Below are 20,574 nucleotides of genomic sequence, written 5' to 3'. Positions count from 1 at the left end.
AAAGGCTAAAGTAGCAAAGTAACAGGGTTGATACTTTGGTCTCTAGTCCTTTAACCTTCTCTTTACCCTTCTCTTCCAATACGGAGACCAGCGTGTAATTCGTACAGTGGAGTGCCCCAAGGGTCTGTTACAGGCCTGGTTTTGTTCACCATTTGTTGCACCCTCAGCAAGTTTGCGGATGACTCTAAGCTAGGGGGAGAGGTAGATACACTGGAGGGCAGAGATAGGGTCCAGAGTGACCTACACAAATTGGAGGATTGGGCCAAAATAAATCTGATGAGGTTCAACAAGGTCAAGGGCTGACTGCTGGGCAATTGCCTCCTTACCCTCCCCTGTCAGTGGGCCTGAGTCTGAGATGCCAGTTGTATTGTGGTATTGTGTATTGTGTACCAGCTGTACTGTGTTCGCTGCACGCACTCAGGAGTAATGCTCACAGCCCATTTACTCTGCTTTTGCACAGGTGATGTGAATTGTGAATTACTAGAAATGGTTTTGCTGCAGGCATTTCTAACGAACCCATGGTAACAGAATTAATTAATTACAATGTGCTTTGTGATCCACTTGTCATGCAGCTAGAAGCCAGCTGTTTCTGAAATCCCCTATACCATGTGAAAAACAAATAAAGAAGATTTGGGGAGGGGGAAGACAAAAAGACACCACCAGCAACTACTTGAGCTTGTAATGGGGAGTCAAAATATATGAAGCAGGGTGAAAAACAAAAAAAAATGGATTCTATACGTGGGTGTGTGCTGCATGTGCACTCATGCAGCAGTTGATGTTCTATAATAAAAGTTTTAGCAGCAAGAGTTTGGTCTGACAGTATTATCGCAAATTGTGTAGCCGGAGATGCTTTATCCATTTCATTACAAATTCATGTTTATTAAAACCTTTACGCCAAACTTCACTATCATGTTTTCTATAAATACCAAATAGAATATGGAAAATTTATTGTAGAAATATTTTTAAATATATAAAATATTAAGACTGGATTTTTATATTCTTCTGTCAATAAAATCAGGAAACTCTTTCAACTATGTGTCCAACTCTATAAGACTTAGAGGGAAAGAACCACTGTAAATTGTAAAGTAAAACAACATTACTCAAAGCACTATTTTCTGTGGTATAAATTGTATGTCTAATGTCTCTGTATCACCCAAGATTAGAAACAAATGTTGTGTGTCCCATTGGCAGCCTTAAAGAATTTCAAAGTATTTGATATTAAATAGGACGCAAGACTTGAATAATGACTTTTCAGTCCAGAATAAATTTTAAAGGAAATTCTACATTTTGGGTCAGATAGAACACCTGTTTTAATAAGATCTTGATATAACATATCAAACTTTTCATCATTTTGTGCAAGCTCCTAAATTATACCCCAAGGGTTCATTTCTGTCAGCCTGCTTTTTCTGAGGGGTAAGATTACATAGTCTAGAAAACAAATCTGTTCAGAGTGTTGAGAGACAGTCTGTATCTGAAATTTTCTCCTCAGACTGATAATGCTACAGCATCTGTTCTTAATATAGCTTTTACAATCTCTGTTTACTGCATCAAGGTGTGGAGGAGGTTGCTACGTAGTTATGATAACCAAGGGATTGCATCTGTAGAGAAAGTTTCCATTATGTTAAAGTCTCTTATTTCCCTCTGACTTACATCTGCAGAGCACTGAATCAGACCAGGTGCCTTTAGGGATTCCCAGCTCTGGCAAACCAAGCTGGGCTGTATAACATCAATTTTTTTAATGCTCTCTGGATATCCTTTCTTTAAAGGAATGGCTCCTTTGTGTTTTAACAGATGCTATGCTCTTGGTAGCGGAGAGATTAGAGGGACCATTCAACATTGAATCAGTCATGGAGCCTATCGATGTCAAGATTTCTGAAGCCATTATGAACATGCAAGAGAACAGCATGCAGGTGTCAGCAAAGGTATTGTGCAAGTCACTTGTTATCCAATCTTGAATGTTGCAGCCAGGAAAAAAATAGCAAGGCTGTCTGCTAGCCTCTGTCTATGAAGGACTGACCAAGCTACTTGATATTATAGCCCCTTGTCTGCGAGCGCACCTGGCCTGCTCTAACTATCTTTTAAAATGCAATAGATTTTTTTTTCAAGCAAGAAGATGGCACTGCAAACAGTACCCGTTAGCTACATATTATTGGCTGCTAAAAGGTTTAAGACAGACAAAGTTTGTTGAGAACTTTCAGTGGTTCCTTTGTAAGAAGCAGTTGATGGAGTAACTTCCCCATGTTCCTGGTCTGTGACTTTTCTTATTAACATCTAAATGCACTTTGGTCTGTCTGGGTCAGAGTGATGGACAGCAGTTGATGCACAACATGCTGGAGGTGAATAAATGAAACATCCCATTTAACCTGCTTTTAATGGCCACTCAGGAAAAATGTGATTATGTTCTATAGCCTCTAATTATCAGACTGCAGCTTGATAGAGTTTTGTCTATATGGCATTAAACAGAGTCAACAGTACAAGTTCCCTCCTTTCCGTCTGCATGTGTTTACGCATGCACCAGTAGCTCCTCTGAAGCCATTATTATCAAGGTCCTTTGAATTCAGTAATAAGTATTGTTGAGCTGTTAGTGAACAACAGAAGACTTTTCCTTCATTTATCTTTAACAGTTCTCCTTGGTGCAGTAGCTGAAGTCAATAGTCTTGCCATCTTCTCTGTATCAAAAGACTTGCCAGTTTTCATTGATCTCCCACACTAGGGCTGTGTCCAGACTCAGGGGTTTTTTCGGGAAAAGTAGCCTTTTCCCGAAAAAACTTCCCCTGCGTCCAGACTCAAGCCGCATTCTTTCGAAATAATTTCGAAAGAACGCGGCTTTTCTTTCTATGGCGGTAAACCTCATTTCACGAGGAAGAACGCCTTCTTTCGAAAGTTCCTCTTTCGAAAGAAGGCGTTCTTCAATGTAAATAGGGCTTCCTCGAAAGAGAGCATCCAGACTCGCTGGGTGCTCTCTTTCGAAAAAGCGGATTGCTCTTTCGAAAGATCCGCCTGCAGTCTAGACGCGATCTTTCGAAAGAGGCTCTTTCGAAAGATGCTTTCGAAAGAGCCTCTTTCGAAAGAAGCCTGCAGTCTAGACATAGCCTAGGGTATTCATGTCTGCTATGCACTGCCACGACTGCTATCTGATTCAGTGTTTTTTTCATTTTCCAGAAAACAACTACTGCAAACTGGAAGTTGGGGGAGGGAGAAGTGTAGCTCCCCCTCTCCACCTGGTTACCTTCTTTAATGCCAATCTGCTTATAGGTTTTGATGGATAGGTCTGGGCTCTTCTGGATCCCGCCACCCACTCATCTTTATTTTTTCCAATGGATTTATTTGGCGGTGCCTCCACCCCCCTCACCAGGGCAGCTTGGGAGGAAAATTCTAACCCGGGGGAATTCCCACGTACTTGCCAGATAGTTGGAGACTCCCAGAAAATAGCACAAACACATACACTATAATAAACACAATTATATTAAAAAGGAGACAAATATAACATAACAGGATAAAACACTATTTTTAGGGTCACCGGTGCCCAGCAACTGTAAGATTAGTGTTCCATTGGTACGCGTACTTTGTTGGGTCCCTTGATGACCTATGACCACAAATTTCTTCTCTGCAGTCGTTTAGCAGTGAGGCTGACTGAGTCCAGTACAGCCCAAAGGACTCACAATCGGTAAATCCCTCCATAAGTTTAATATGCAGCAGGTTATAAAATCATCAAACAAATTCCCTGACTTACTAACTAAAAGATGGTGCACTCCACACTCCTTGAATGAGGCTCAGGTTCAGAGATGACTCAGTCACTGCAGAGGGGCTGGTCTCTTCTGGCAGGGATCCTCCTTAGGCAGGAATCAGGCTGCTTTGGTCCCAGGATTTCCCCTCACCACAAAGGGGTGCAGGGCTCAAGGTGCAGATTACATAACTGTACTAAAATCCAAGCTGTAGTCTCCTACCCCAGCATTCAGACACACACACAGCAGGCAGCAGCCCAGAACCAGCAGATAGAGCAGAGCTGACCATGCACTGACTGGTCTCACCCAGGGAGCCAGAGAGCCAACTCAGCCTGGCTGGGGAAGCCTCCCAGCATACTCCACAAACTGGGAATCAACAGTGGAGACATAAAACCCAGCTGAGGGATCCTGCCTTCAGGTCCCTAAAGGCCAGTTCTCAGGGAGTACCCTGCATGCAGGCCTGGGGCTTACTAGCTCCCACACAGCCAGCCCTCCCCTTGCCCTGGCTGGCTCCAGACCTCTCCAACAATGGCTCCTCCTTCCCCCTTCCCCGAACTCTCCGGGAGGGGCCTCTCACTCCCTATGGGCTGCCTGGCAGACTCTGTCTCTGGTAGGGTGGGGGAGCCGAGGCAAACTCGGTGTGCCTCTCCCTGAGCTGCCAGCAGAGAGAGCCCTAGGAATCTAGGTAATATCCTTGGGGGTTACAGAAGGTTTGACATTAATGTTTGTTTTTAGAAGCCCAAAATCCTGCCAGTCCTGCAAGGAGCCAAGCATTTCAACTCTCAGTGACAGTGTTTGGATTTTACACCCTTTTCCTGCAATGGTGATCTGAGAGCTCACCACACACACAGAGAATCAAACCACATTCTCTCATCTGTTGTGAGATTTACAGTCTGACTTTGCAGCATACCCCACCCTTAAACCAAAAAAGAAGCTAAACGTTTCCTTAAAAGAAAAGTTTTTTCATTGGAAACTCACCCAGTTTATGTTCTAGTATATTTAATTTTCATTTTTGCATATCAGAGCAAGCAGTGGTGTTTGGTTGGGGGGCAGGCCTTTCTACATAGATCAATGATATCACCACTCTGTGGCATGCACTCAAGTCCCTTCTCATTTGCAGCACTATAGATTCTTTATCCTTTCATTGGAAAAATTTTGAACTGCTATAATGGTTAGTCAATCATGGAAACATTCCATTTGCACTGTAAAACTCATTTTTTGCGGGGAAGTCTTCCTAAAATCCTAAGCTATGGAAGCTATTTACAGCAGTAAAATTAACCTTATTGTTCTTTTGTAGGTGATAGGTAACTACTCTTGCTTGAAAGTATTTTACTGATTATATATCAATATCCTCCTGAGATACAGCTCCCTCGCCTTTCCAGCTTTAATCTATGCCTTTAGATCATGGCTCTCCAATAAGTCAGACCTAGTGTAAGTAACCCATGACGTGTTCACCATAAGAAAAAGAGCTTGGGGCCTTGGAGTGTTTGGTTCAATGGGATGATCTCTTGGAAATTCTTTACTATTCATCTACTCTGAACATTAATGACATGCCTCATGCCAGTGTCATGAATGTCAATGATTCCAAACAAGAGGATAATCAGATGTTGTCAACCAGGGGACTGATATGCATTGCATATCATTTACAACTTTTCCCTTCATTCACAACCGGATCTTCTTAGCTAATGTGCAGTATGCCTCAGGTGGCATGCAACTAGGATTCATCAGCAAATTTGGTCCACTGGCTGGATCATTAGCTATATTGACAGGCAGTGTGACATAAACGCTGATCCTTGTCTCTCTCTCCACAACTAGATTATAACATTCATCTTTTGCTTGTAAAAATAAGAAGTGTGTACCTAATATACCTATGCATGCCACCTTCTGAGCCATGGCTAGGCCTGGATACTATATATTAGTGGTTTTGGAATCAGTTCTCTATTGTGTAAATTTTTCCATTTATGGCTACTGACCCCCCCCCCCCCCCCCCCCCGGATATAACTTGTGTGGAAATTATTTTGTTAGATATAATTTGGCTGCATAAAAGAGGATTTCAGAACTGATCTAGGAAGAGATTTACATTTGTCGCTCTCTAGGAGAATTTATCAGATACCACTTTCTTCTGAAAAATACTGGATTAATGAATGGATACTGAGATTAGAAATCTAACATACTCCTTGGGCAACATGCTAGCTTCCCAGTATTACATTTTTTCCGCACAGTTCTGGACTGTAAATTAGACTGTCCTCTCATATTCAAGATGATTGATTAGGGCCCTCAGTCAGCATTCCTCTAGCCTCTAAATGTAGCATTCTTGCTTGTTAAAATTATGTCATAATATACAAATAAAGTCATACATACACAGGCTACGTCTACACTGTCATGCTATTTCGGGATATCGGAGTAGCCCGAAATAGCTATCCCGCATCTTAACAGCAAGCCCATTATTTTGGGCTCGCTATTCCAATGTCCTTGTAAATCTCATTTTGTGAGGAGCAAGGGACATTTGGAATAGTAAGTTATTTTGGAATTTGGCACTGTGTAGACAGTGCCAAATTATTAAATAAACTATTTCAAAATAAGATTGAAATAAGATACCAAGTTTAGATAGCTCAAATTGCACATCTTATTTCAAACTACGGTGCAGTGTAGATGTAGCCATAGAGATGTCACTTCATCCACCGCTGAAATGCAGTCACATCTACTAAGAAATCTGGCTGCTTTTTAACAGCTCAGTTTATCTACTGATGTAAATAAGTGCAGCTGTCTTCAAATCAACAGAGCTATCCTAGCTTATCAACTGAGAACTGACTCTTTGAATTTGACCTAGTGTAAACCTGGGAAAATCTCTCTCAAAGACATCTTTATAACTCCGTCCTATATACCTGACATATCTTCATAATTATTGTAATCCAAATTTCATCCCTATCCTGCTTCAAATATTTTTCTATAAGCATGCCTCTTTCATAAGGGTTTTCCCATTAGAACATACACTCACCAATTTGTGTTTGTTGTGCCCTGTCCCCGCCCTACCAGGGGCGCTCAGCAGCTGGCGAGACATGCTGACTGTTTTAAAACAGCCTGTGTGTCTCTCTAGCCACTGCATGTTCTTGTGGGGGTAGGGAGACTTTGCGTACTCCCCTGCTACCAGGCCCTGATTGGCCTGACGGGTGGGAGGTGTGTGTGAGATCTCTTCCCACTGGGTGCCCACAGAGGAAACCGGCAACTGTTTTAAAACAGCTAGCAATTTTCCCTAAGGGGTGGGGTGGGAGAAGGAGGGGGAAGACTTCTTGCATTCCCCCAACCCAGGCCAATCAGGATGGGGGGAGCACGAGAAGTCTACTGGCCCCACCCCTTCCGCCCAAGGTCCTACTCCTTCTAGGGTGGCCTGGGGCCACTTCAGAAATTTCTGAAGTGGCCCCCTTTTAAAAATTATTCCCTGGGTTGCCCTTATTTCCCTTCTTATAGATGGATGCTATATTTGCCCTTTTCCAGTCTTCTAGAATCTCTGCCACCTTCCATGACTTTCAAAGATGATAGCTAATGGCTTTGATAGCTCCTCAGTCAGCTCCTTGAGTATTGTAGGAACTGAAAGAGAGGCCATTGAGCCTTTGGCCTCTCTTCTGAGACTGCCAACAAGATTGCCAATTAGTGTCTGTTGTGCTTGGGAGGTGGGATGGCTTTGTAGGTATCTGATAGGTTTTCATTTGAAACCAACTGCAGCTGACCACAGAAGAATTCTTTTCTTGTTTCTCTTTCTAGAGGGTTAACAACCTAAACATCATACAAATGTTAACCCATTTCAATGATTACCAAAATGATGTAGACTCAAAATATGAGCTAGAAGAAAAAGGGCCTATACATTACTTAATTAGATCTTAGTAATGATGTCTCTCAAAGTTTTGATTCAGGGCTGCTGGTTAATTCATTGTCACCATTCTATCAATGCTAAATTTCAAACCTATGAATAGGATATTGCACTTGTAAAGTATCAGTCTTCCTTTTTAAAGGAACATTTGATGTAACCTGAAATTTTTCTTTCAGGTATTTCAAGGATGTGGTCAGCCTAAACCAGCTCCTGCTTTAAGATCTTCCCGCTCTGTTCCTGAGAACTTTAATACCCGCTTTAGGCCATACAATCCTGAGGAGAGACCAACAACAGCAGCTGGCACAAGTTTGGATAGACTGGTAAGTACTAACATTTGCTATCTTCTCTCATTAGGCTAACAGAGATGGAGAGGAATTTTGCTATGAGAATATCCTTCACATGAGATGTTTAATGTTTTCATAATTACCTCTGGGTAATTATCCTATACTCTGTGCAACTTTGTAGTAAACAAATGACTTTTTTACACTGAAGGAAATACATCTCTTTGGATGATAGTATGTATCAGATCTGATATACAGGCAGTCCCTGGGTTACATGGATCCCGACTTACATCGGATCCCTACTTACAAATGGGGTGAGGCAACCCCGCACTAGCTGCTTCCCCCCAGCAGACCAGGGAGACGCGGAGCGGCTTTTCTCAGCAGACATCTCAGCTTGAGAATAAAGGACTGAGGGAAGTGAGATGTGGGAGAATAAAACTGAGCTCTGGAGAAATGTTTGGCTAGAGTTTCCCCTACAATATGTACCAGTTCCGACTTACATACAAATTCAACTTAAGAACAAACCTACAGTCCCTATCTTGTACGTAACCCAGGGACTGCCTGTATTGGAAAGATTGGAAAGTAATAAACTCTTTCCTCACAGTCATGAATTAAATGATTAAAAAAATACTTATCAATATGTATTTCATTTGAAAAAAATGTATATATCAGATCTCCATTTAAGTATTAAATTAAGGATTCAGCAGCCCATTCTTTGGCATATACACTTATAAAGTGAATTTCTCATTCATTAGGTCCAGTGCTTCATTATAATGGCTATTTGTAAAGTTACAATTGGAAGTTTTTTATACCATGCTTAAAAATAGACTTTTGATCAGCTAGTGATCACTGATCTTGCCTTATTTATTCAGTAATATAAAATAATTTTAATTATTTCAAGTCAGTGGATTCGTTTCTCAGACAAGAATATTCCTGCTATCTGTACACCTATAAAGTGGATTAAAAGATCCATAAATATTAATGGTATTACTTTGCAGTTATCATAGTGAAAAGATGATAGCATTGAGGACCTAAAGAACCTAAACAGTTCAAGCGCAAGGCTCCCCTGCATGGAGGCACATACAGCAATGTGACTACAGCAAACTGAAAGGTCACTGAAGCCAGGAGGAGTTTGCAGTGCTCAAGGCATTCAGTTACAAGATATAGATGGGCCAGCAGGAGGAGAGGGGTTAAAAAGGAAAGTTGATAGTAGTCGTTGTTCTGCTTGAACTGATACTATATATTGGGAGCAATAAAAGCATTTTTTCCACTTAAAAGGAGATCCGTGTTCCTTATGCATAAAATGAGAATACTGCTAGAACCACTGACACCTTTTACAGGGTAAAACCTTTTAAGCTGTAATGCAAAGTAAATAAAATAGCAATGGAGCACATTCATCTGTAATTGGCCTTCCACGGCTGTAATTAAGGCAAACTTTCAATACAGACAAGGCTTTAACCAATGATGGGCAACCAAGAATGGTTAGTGGGCCACATGAGTGGCTCTCCTTCATCTCAGTGGGCCAGCAGCCCACGGTCCACTGGGATTCCACCTGCAGCTCCGTGGCCCCCTGTCTGGCCTTCCTCCACATGCTTCTCACACACTGGGGCACTGGAAATACACACTTCCGAATCCTTCCTACCACCATTTTTGGAGCGACGTGAATCTCCTGATTTGCCCTCCATCCCTGCTCCTCCATCTCCCTCTCAGAGCTTGAACAGCCACGATTCCGAACAGCTGATTTGCAGCATTCCAGCTCTAGGAGGGAGAGGGAGAAGCAGGGACGGAGGGCAAATCAGGTGATTAGTGGCATTCCGAAAGTGCTGAGAGGGAGGGTAGAAGTAGGAAGTATGGAGTTCCAGTGTGCAACAGATGCTTGGGGGGGAGTAGGGCAGAGAGAGGGCCCACAGATCTCAGGTGGAACTACGGCCACAGGCCACTGCTTTATACCCTGTGACCTCATTGACTCTCAGTGGGGAATTTGGTCCAAATTTTTTTCCCCAAGTTTTTGACAGGAGCAAGTTTATCCTTGATATTCTCACTTAACAAAGTCTTCTTCCTAGTGAGATTTAAATTGGAAACTGTTATTGTCCTTGTAGCTATTAATAGCTGTATCTAGTACAGATCTAAATAATAGTATCCTTATTGTTATCTCCTTTTGCCCAGTCCAGCATCCACAAAGTGAGAGGTTGCCACTGTCTTCAGCTGGAATTGCAACAGGATTCTCAATGGATTGGGGCATAAGGTTTTCTTTCAGAATGATGCTTTGAAAAGTTCATTACCAGTGTCTCAGACCAAGGAGTGTACATTTCCCAGAAAGATTTAATGCTATTATTTTTTAAAATAGCAATATGAACAGGCTGATGTTCTAAACAAAATTCTCAGTGTGTGTATGTTTACTGGTTTGTATGCCACTCACTTTTGTTTGCTCAATTCATATAAATTTACAACAAAATAACTCACTATTTTGATAGGCAGTGTACTATAAATCTAGCCTCCTTTGTTTTTTGTTTGTTTGTTTGTTTGATTGTTTGTTTTTTGCAAACAATGCCAAAAAAAATGCAAAAAGCTAATAATACCTCCCTTTCTTTCATGGTAGCTTTTTCTTTGTTTCATTTGTCTATCCAACTCTCAATTTATTCTTGAAATTCTGTCAAATCATTGAACATTAAACCATCATAGTAAAGACCAAAGATACATAGACTCTGAAAAGTGAAGTGACAGACAAAACTGTTATCATTAGAAGGATTAGTCTTTGACAGCATACTCTCAGAAGAAAATAAGTTATTCACATAATTTCAGATGCAAATATACTGTAATATGTATTTAAGCCAGATTTGAGCAACCACAATTTGAAGCCAGATTTTCAAGACATCTCAGCTACCTTTCAGAAACTTGAAGGAAGTGACCAGATTTTTCAAAGTACTTAGCACCCAGTAGCTCCTATTAGGTGGCCTAAATATGCAACTCGACAAATGTGTTCCCATGGTCATTAACTTAACTTGTTTTGTTATATCCAGTAGCTTCATTAAAGCTGGGGAGTTAATACTTAATGGCAGAATAAAGACATTTTGGGAAGAGCGTTATATGTTATCAGATTCATAATAGCTGCATTCCCAATGGCATTTGATAAATAATAAATCAAAGTCAGACTTGCAAATGTGAAAATGAAATATCAAAAAAGTAAAATTGGCTTGTATTTAGCTTAACACTTGATCAGATATGCTTATGATGACAGGCTTAGCATGTATACTCAGTTTTCACTGCTAATCCATTTACTGTCTTCTGAAATATATTATCTAACAATTCTCATTTATAACAAACTGCTTGTAAAGACATTTTATCTTCTCTGTGGTTAACTGTTTGGTATAACCTGATATGTTTTTTTTTCTTCTGTTCCCTGAATATGTTTTCCTCTTGCTTCCCAGAGGACTATCTGGAGGACAATGCAACATGGTGTAAGCTTTGGTATTCTTATTCTTCACTTCCACCCATTTGTCTTTGTACAATATTGCTGGACAAACTATTACTTCTTGTTGCATCTCTACCATTTTTCTTTGTTTAACTGTAGGCTAAATACAAGCTGTGTCTTTCGTAATTGTAGATAGGTTAATTGAATTATGAGTAGTGCTTAAACTTTATAGTTTTTTTTCCACATCATTCTTCAGTGCCAAAGATGGTTTCTGATCTATCTGGCTATGTCTACACTACCAGATAATTTCAAAATAAGTTATTTCATACTCCTGAAATAACTATTTCGAAATATTCAGAAGCTTCAGGGGATACCTGAGTTACTCTGTACAGGAATAAACAACAAATGGTCTGGTAGCACTTTATAGACTAACAAAACATGTACAGTAAAACTCTATTGGTCTGGCATCTGATGGTCCGGCATTCCTGATGGTCCGGCACTATCAGAAACCCGGAACCCCTCGGCGCTGCGGAACCAACCCGGCAGCACCCTAGCTGCTCTGCCCCAGGCGTCCCCAAGAGCAACTGAGGTGCTGCCGGTTTGGTCTCACAGCGCCAAGGGTTGGCGCTACCGGACCAACCTGGCAGCACCCCAGCTGCTCTGCCGCAGGCATCCCGATTCAGCTGCTGCTGAAACTGACCAGCAGTGGCTGAATCAGGACGCCTGGGGCAGAGCCGGACTATCGGAATGGGGGGCTATGAGGGGTCTGGTGTGGCATCCCCCCCATACCACCCTAGACCCCTCATAGCCCCCCCTTCCGATAGTCCGGCATATCTGATAATTCGGCACCCCCTGGGTCCTAAAGGTGCCGTATTATCGGAAATTTACTGTAGATGGTATCTTAAGCTTTCGTGGGCACAGCCCACTTCTTCAGATGACCAGAGTTTTGAGTTTAGGATGTGCAGACCACAAAATAAATAGGAGGGGGGGGGGAGGCAAATGAGCAGAATAGGAGACAAGGAGCAGAGGGTATGGAAAATCCCTTTGATTTTTCCATGCCCTCTGCTCCCTGTCTCTCACCCTCCCTCTTACCGCTCCCCTATTTATTTTGGGTCTGCACATCCTAAACTCAAAACTCCAGTCATCTGAAGAAGTGGGCTGTGCCCACGAAAGCTCATGATACCATCTACATGTTTTGTTAGTCTATAAAATGCTACCTGACCATTTGTTGTTTAGAAATAGCATGTCCACACTACAGGGAAGCCTCAAAATTAGTCCAAGGCAGGCTCCCTTAATATACAGGCAGTCCCCGGGTTACGTACAAGATAGGGACTATAGGTTTGTTCTTAAGTTGAATCTGTGAGTAAGTCGGAACTGGTGTCCAGATTCAGCCGCTACTGAAACTGATCAGTTTCAACAGTGGCTGAATCTGGATGCCAGTTCTGATTTACATACAGATTCAACTTAAGAACCCCAGGCATCCCCAAGTCAGCCGCTGCTGAAACTGATCAGCAGCTGATTCCAGGAAGCCCCGGGCAGGGGCTTCCTGTAGTCAGCCACTGGTCATTTTCAGCAGCGGCTGACTTGGGGACGCCTGGGGCAGAGCAGCTGGAGTGCTGCTGGGTTGGTCCAGTAGCGCCGCCGCTGGACCAACCCAGCAGCACCCAAGCTGCTCTGCCCCAGGCGTCCTGATTCAGCCGCTGCTGAAACTGACCAGAGCGGCGCTACGGGACCAACCGGCAGCGCCCCAGCTGCTGTACCACAGGCGCCCGGAGCAAAGCCGCGGAGCACGGGGGCAGCGGGACAGCCCAGACGCGCCGTGGCTGTCCTGCTGCCCTCGGGCTCCGCGGCTTTGCTCTGCTCTGCTTTGCTCCCGTCCCCCTGGTCTGCAGGGGACGGGGAGCAAAGCGGCGGAACATGCGGGCAGCAGGCAGCCCAGACACGTCTGGGCTGTCCGTCGCCCGCGTGCTCCGCGGCTGTGCTCTGCTTTGCTCCCCTGGCAGGGGGACGGGGAGCAAAGCAGAGCACAGCCGCGGAGCACGTGGGCGGCGGACAGCCCAGACACGTCTGGGCTGCCCGCTGCCCGCGTGTTCCGCCGCTTTGCTCCCCGTCCCCCTGGTCTGCAGACCAGGGAGACGGGGAGCAAAGCAGAGCAAAGCCCCGGAGCACACGGGCGGCGGACAGCCCAGACGCGTCTGGGCTGCCCGCTGCCCGCATGTTCCACCGCTTTGCTTCCTCTCCCTGGTCTGCTGGAGACCAGGGAGAGGGCCCCGTTCGTAAGTGCGGATCCGACATAAGTCGGATCCGCGTAACTCGGGGACTGCCTGAATTCTCTACCTAGACTTAGAGCCCCACGAAGCACTGGGGAATAATTACTTTGAATGACTCTGGAGAGTAGTTATTTGGAAATAACAGCAGCTGAGCATCCACACTAACCTTATTTCAAAATAGCAATTTTGAAATAGGCGTTATTCCTCATAAATTCAGGGGTTGTTATTTCAAAATAACAAGCCCATTATTTCAAAATAATTTTGGAATAATGGGCTTGCTGTGTAGAAGCTTGCCTTGTTACTCTGTAGTGTAGACATGCCCTTTGTGAGAGCAAAGGGGACAAGGAGTCATAACTCCTAGAGTTCTAGTCCTGGTTAGAGCATAGACTTCCTGTGTGCCCTTAGACAAACTACTTGGTCTGTCCAGACATTGATTTGACCATCTGTACAATGGATTTAATGATGTTTACCTTCTTCATAGAGATGATCAATATTTGTGAAGTGCTTTGAGCCCCTTAAATAAAAAGCTCAGGCTGTTCTCAATAGAGGTTCCTCGCCCATCAGATTCAAGTTGGAACTCCAGTTGAGACTGAGTCTTACTACCTTACAGGCACGTCAGAATCATTTCTTTCAGCAAGACCTCCCTTAAGAACCTTCATGTTGCAATGAGATCATGGCTGTATGATGTGAGAAATAAACTCCACATATCTGATTTTTCTTGAGTAATCCACTTTCACCATTTAGGGGAGCAGTGGTACATCTCTTCCACAATTAAATGTATTGTACATAATGACACACCCAGTCTTTGGGGACAGACCAGTGTTCACTATAAGCTGTGAACTTTTGTAGCCACTTAGAAGCATTTCAGATGCTGTCCAACTGATCAGCAGAGCACCCACAGCTAGGTTTTTTTTATTTATACTGGTGGTGCACATTCAGACATGCCTCAGTGCACATAAACAAATTTATTCCACAAATAGATGAAAAAAAATCTGCACATGGATGGAAAAGATTAGAGGGAATGCTGGGATGGACATCTGAGAAATTGACCACAGTATTATAGGTGTGATTTACATTCAGCTATATTCAGTATTGTAGCTGCAAAGTCAAGTGCTGAACATGAACCCAGACTAAAAACAGAGGCCTTTTCATGATATGTACCATTAGGATAAGAATGCATTATCTCTTGTTTTGTAGGAGAACGTTTCTTTAGTCTGCTGCCTGCTTCTATTCACACACAGTAAACAAAAACTATTTTAGTGAGCTAAAATATTTATTTTGGGAATACGGCTGGATGCATTTTAAGAGTACAATCAGGTTGATTATTTTCAGGTTCTGCTACTTACATGATTTATTTTTATAACACTAAAGAACCAAAAGCATCCTAAACACCATTTTTTAAAAAAAGAAAGACATCTGTTTTGAATTACTTCCTTCCTAACTTTTCCAGAATTACATGAAGCAGAAAATATAATTCAAGCAACTAATCTGCTTTGCTTTTTAGTGAAAAAGAGCTAAAATTAAAAGGTCAATTTACTTTGAAAATGTTGATTTGAGCCACTTACTGATCTTCTGGTGCACTTGTGAAACACATAGACCAGAGTTCCATTTTTCTTTGGCTCCACTTAGTCCAAAGTCTGGAAATGTTAAATATATGCAAAGTTACAGCACAGTATGCCTGACATAGAATGTGTACTCTGAACATTTTATTTCTCAAGAGACTCTAGAAGATAATCCAGCAGAAATAAATCTTAAAGGGTTTAAAAATAAAATCTACTATCTCAAGCTCTGCAGAACAGATATAATTTTTCCAGAACCGTTTGCATATATAGCTTGCGGGAATGGATAAGAACACTAAGCACATAAAAGACTTAGTAACTCAGGACGTACTAATCACAATTCTAAGACCGAAGATACTGGATTCCAATCCTTGTAATAGGAGCCGGATGCCCTCCACATGCCAATATCCTCACGCCACTGAAGTGTTATGCTGTGTGAGGTGCTGTTTTGCTATGCATGAGGTTAAGTAGCAGATGTGCACTTTGTGGATATAATCAAAACTATGATTTATTTCTCCTCCATCTACAGACTTCATTTGCCACCCAAGAGTTTGTTTTGTAATTAGCTGTCTGTGAAAGTTCATATATAATGAGAAAAATGTATTTGGAAATTTGTGATGGGAATAGGGCTTTTGGTGTCAAAGTCATGTTTTATTTGTTTCTTCTAAAAACAGATGCGTCTTTAGTGTCTGATTCCTTTTTTTAAAGTTTCCCTGTCACAGCAGTATCCTAATAGGCTTAAGTCTGATATCATTTTTCCCCCTCATAGTTAATGCCAGTTTCAGGTGGCAAAGACAGATGAATGATAGCTGTTGACAAAATCCTCCCAGAACACCTGCCAGCATTTTTTTTTCTAGAAACAAAATTTTGGTATTATTCATTAATCCCACGGAAAGGTTCAGCCGGATGCTAAATTTGGTACATTGCATTTCTAAAGCATGAGAGACGGTTACTAAAAAACTGCTTTATTATAGCCTCTGCTCCATCTGTAGGTGAAACTGGTCCACCTACTGCTCAGATCCTGCTTAGCATGAACAATATAAACCTGGCCTTCAACCATAATAGCAAAGCAAGTTCTCTACCTTAATTACTGCTCTAAGAGAAATGAGTAAACCTTGGCTTGCTTGAAGTATGTACTGTGGCTGAACAATAATTATGTGCTGACAAACTCCCTCAGTGAAAGCATCTCTTGTTGGAACCTTTTCTAAATATGAATTTGCTAGGGATGGTTGAATTTCCTTTATTGGCTGCATGTAAAGACACACTGAGAAGCATCATCTTATTTTCAGAAATATCTTGGGGTTATAAACCATACCATATAAACAAGCTGCAAAGAAGACGGGAAATATGAAACCTTGACAGTTGCCAGCTTTGTTCACTATTGGTCAGTAGACGTCTCCACACACAGCAGAATGTGCTAATAAAACACTAGTCAGACTTCAATTTCTTCCCAATTAGGCTGATAAGCCTGGTTGCGAATATCATAGAAATTCTGATGGGGCTTCTAGCTGTACCATGTCAACACAGAGTAACTCCATTTCAGTTTTTGGTGTTACTCTGCATTTAATTGGTATAACTCACAGCACAATTTGGCCTTTAATGCTTGTTTACGGATAGGCAATTTCCAATGGATTTTGTCGTCATCTTATCCATCACATTACCATCTGGAAAACTCTGTAAACTGGCATTTCTGACCGCCATTGGATCCAGTTGGAGGAGGGTCAGCAGGCTCCCTACCTGGCTCCACATGGTTCCCTGGAGGTGGCAATGTGTCCCTACTGCTCCTCAGCAGAGGAACAGCCACAGGAGCACCATGCACTGCCTTTGTGCCACCCTGCCTCGCCCTGAGTGCTGGCTTCACAGCTCCCATTGGTCAGGACCCACAGCCAATGGGAGCTGTGGGAATGGTGTCTGTGGGTGGGGCAGTGTGTAGAGCTGCCTGTCCGTGCTTCTGCTTAAGAGCAGCAGGGACATTCTGCTGCTTTCAGGGAGCCACCTGAGGTGGGTGCTGCCTGAATCCAGCACCCTGAAATTCCTCACATATCCAAACTCACTCCTAGAGCCCACCCTTTGAGCCCTTTTCCATACCCAAACTCCCTCCCTTTTAATTAACCTGAATTTTTGACTTACCAGCACTACCCATTCCCTCAACACACTGGATAACAAAGCTTTTACTATAATTTGTCTCCAACAAAATCAGGACTTTCCTGGGAATAAAGGAACCACCCGTTTAATTCAGTAGTCCTAGAAACCTAGATGGAAGTCCTATTCCTTGTCCTTTCTGTTTCAGATCCTACTATGTAAAGGGCAGGTATTTTTTCCAACCTACAGAAAGAGCCTTTGAATGTATAAGCCAAACAGGAAAAACATTAACTCTGCTCTTTCAGCACAGGGAAGGATCACATTTCATTCCATGTGTGTATTAATCTTTGCATGCAGGAGGAAAGGTGAATTATTAATGTTCACATTAATGCTTTAGAAAGCTTGTGGCAAGACCAGGCACCCTGTGGATCTTAGCACTTTTACATTTTGTTAAGCTATGAATATGGTTTAAAAGCTAATAGTATTGCTGGTGTCCCTTCTATGCAGTTTTTAAACCATGCTTCTTTACATGCTCAGGAGCAATGTCAAACATAGCTATGACATTAAGGTACACGAAGTGCCTGAAAACTGTGGCACTAAAATGGCTTCTGGGAGGTTACTGTGACCACGACAAGCTGAAAGTGATATTACCAAGGCCTCTTTTTCATAGTTAAAAATGGGTCCAGTGATCAGGAGGGCGGAGGGGGGCGACAGACTTGCTTGGAACCTGGATAAGGTGGGAGGTGTAGCTCCATGCTCCAAAAGGGGCAGGACCTTGGGGGGCACCCTTGGGGGCCTTGCCCCCGCCCCCATCAGTGAATGATTTATCATCTTGTCCCAGTTTCAGGGTTAACTGCATTTTTGACCCCTCCCAGTCCTAGACTCCCTTACTAAGGTTTCAGACTCCCTGACATCATCTCTCTTGGGTTGAAAACTGCATCTCCCTCCCTCCAAACCAGGGATTTAGGCTCTCTGCACTCCACTGTGATTTCTCCAGAAATCACTGGACCGTGGTTCAGCGCATGTGTTATCATCTCTCCAGAGGCTACGACAATATACACTGGTTACTAGTAAGCCTTCGTATAGCAAAATACATTTATTCTTAGGTTAAAAACAATACAGAGAAAACATACCAAAAACAAGGCCAATTTCCTATATGTATGCCAAAATCACCCATCAGTCTTATGGGATCATGGTCAGTCCAACCGTTCTACAAGTGTCCCAATGGGACAAAGTCATATCTGTTTCCTGTGTCAAAAGGCACATGTCAGTGTAAACTCAGCCTTTTTATACCAAAAGTCCCCCTCTGCCTTTTTGTGTGTGTGTGTGTGTGTGTCTGGAAATCCAGTTTGAACCAGTAGATGCAAGTCTCCTCAAGGGTGGTACCTCTCTGATTGATTCATCTTTATCACACTCCACTACTTTTGGTTCCTGGAGGAGCTGTAGTAACCTTTCCCCATCCCTCCAGGATAGCATACAATCCCTGACCTAAAGTGACACATAATCCTTTCATAAACTTAATACAATATGGTCCCCGAAAATACTGAATGTAGTTGTAATATCTGTTAGTCTCTTGTTGAAACATACCAGAAAATTACATACTTGTGTATTACAAGGGCCTATTTTAGCTAGTTTTGATGCGTCCTGTGTGAAACCAAGTACAAGTGAGCTAAATATAGGCTTCATTGCCTATAATGAAATTAAAACTTTGGTGACCTCTGACGCTACTGCAAATGGAGATGCTTTACTTGCAAAAATAAAGTATGGGTTAAACTACACTCTTGTGATTAGTTCTCTTAAGCCATTTTCAGCTGTTTCAGTTTTACTAGACCACAGCAAACAGATGTATTGTGTAGATTATATTAGAAATGTGCTGCACTGAACTCCACTTATAACAGACATGGTTATAACAGGAAGTCAGTTATAGCAGACAAAAACTGATTTCCCAAGTCAAACATATTACTTTTAATACATTTTTATTTGGTTGTAATGGATGAAAATTGGTACTTTATGGACTTTTATGGGTATTACTAGTACCCCAGGGGAGGTAAAATACAGGAACTAAAAAAGATTTACCTTCACACAAATACTGTCCCTTTTGTGAACTTTCCTTTGCCAAACAAATACCGGGGAAGATAAATGTTTTATGTGTTTAGAGAGGATAACCCGTATTTCCTTCCTGCCTCGTCCTCCTCCTCTTCTTCAACCATATCAGTGGAAGCCACCAAAATTTACCATATTCCTGTCATGTTCAACACCAAAAAATAAAAAGTAAGAAGTTATTTAAAGTGAATGCTCCTTTTTAACAACAGTAATTCAAAATTAATGTATAGAGCCAAATTCACACCCAGATTGGCCTTTGACTTCAATGGAATGTGATGGTAAGTTAGTGCAGTCATTTTTGCTCACTACATTCTGTGGCATTATCCCATATATGGTGTTTTCTCCTGTGATGGATGCATCAGAAAAATAAATGATGCATAAAAAACCTGAACATGTTGCCATTGAAACCAGTGGAACTTTTGCCATTGATGTAAATGGGAGCAGAATTGAGTCTTTGAAGTATAATATGCTTTTAACAAACTCTGGAATCCATCAGATTCATTTTAAAGTGCTGGGAATTTAGTTTTTCCCATAACATTCTTGGACACCCTTAAGTGCAGTCTGTTAACCTCCAGTATAAGCACTGTAAAGGAAACCAGATGCAAGTGAACTAGCTGAAGTGAACACTTACTTTTCTTCATAAATGTAAGAACAAACAAAAATCCAGTTTACATAATTGTATTACTTCAGTACATGTTCCCATCATATAGTTAAATGGCCCCTCCCTGAAAAGAGATTTCTTCTTGAAGAACAAAAAGATGAATAACCTTAGATGGATACTGTTAGTCTCTAAGATTGCATCTACTCTGCACGGTAGGTAGAAGTAAGATATGCAAATTGAGCTACGCAAACTGCATATCTTATTTCAATCTTATTTCAAAATAGCTTATTTCAAAATTTGGCTCTGTCTACACAGCACTTATTTCAAAATGAATCACTACTCTGAAACAACCTTTACTCCTCTTGGAATGAGGTTTACAGGGATGTCGGAATAGCAAGCCCGTTCTATTTTGAAATAACGGGCGTGCTCAAAAGACATGGAATAACTATTTCGGGATGTCTCCGGTATCCCGAAATAGCGCTGCAGTGGAGATGTAACCTTGGAGTATGAGCAGCGAATGTAATTCCAGATGAATGTTTTATAAATAACAAGACCTGGGGAGTCAGATTTCTTTGTTGCCATTAGAAGTGCAGTTCATACAGACAAAAAGAGTCTTTAAGATAGAATAAAAGAATCTGAAAGAAATTTTCCTCTCTCGGTGACCTAAATATGA

General features: G+C 42.0%; 1 protein-coding gene across 2 annotated transcripts in view; it reads left to right on the top strand.

Moving 5' to 3' along the window:
* GPC6 (glypican 6) overlaps window positions 1-20,574 on the top strand; it is a 1,157,112-nt gene that overhangs the window by 1,045,069 nt on the left and 91,469 nt on the right. For both annotated transcript variants that reach the window (XM_006113655.4, XM_075918824.1), the window contains exons 5-6: window positions 1,792-1,922; window positions 7,770-7,913. In XM_006113655.4, coding sequence (XP_006113717.2) covers window positions 1,792-1,922; window positions 7,770-7,913 — 275 coding nt within the window. The remainder of the gene's footprint in view (window positions 1-1,791; window positions 1,923-7,769; window positions 7,914-20,574) is intronic.

This window comes from Pelodiscus sinensis, chromosome 1, assembly GCF_049634645.1.
Source record: "Pelodiscus sinensis isolate JC-2024 chromosome 1, ASM4963464v1, whole genome shotgun sequence".
NCBI lineage: Eukaryota > Metazoa > Chordata > Testudines > Trionychidae > Pelodiscus > Pelodiscus sinensis.
Note: the sequence above shows the minus strand (reverse complement) of the source record. Positions and strands in the feature narration are given on the sequence as shown.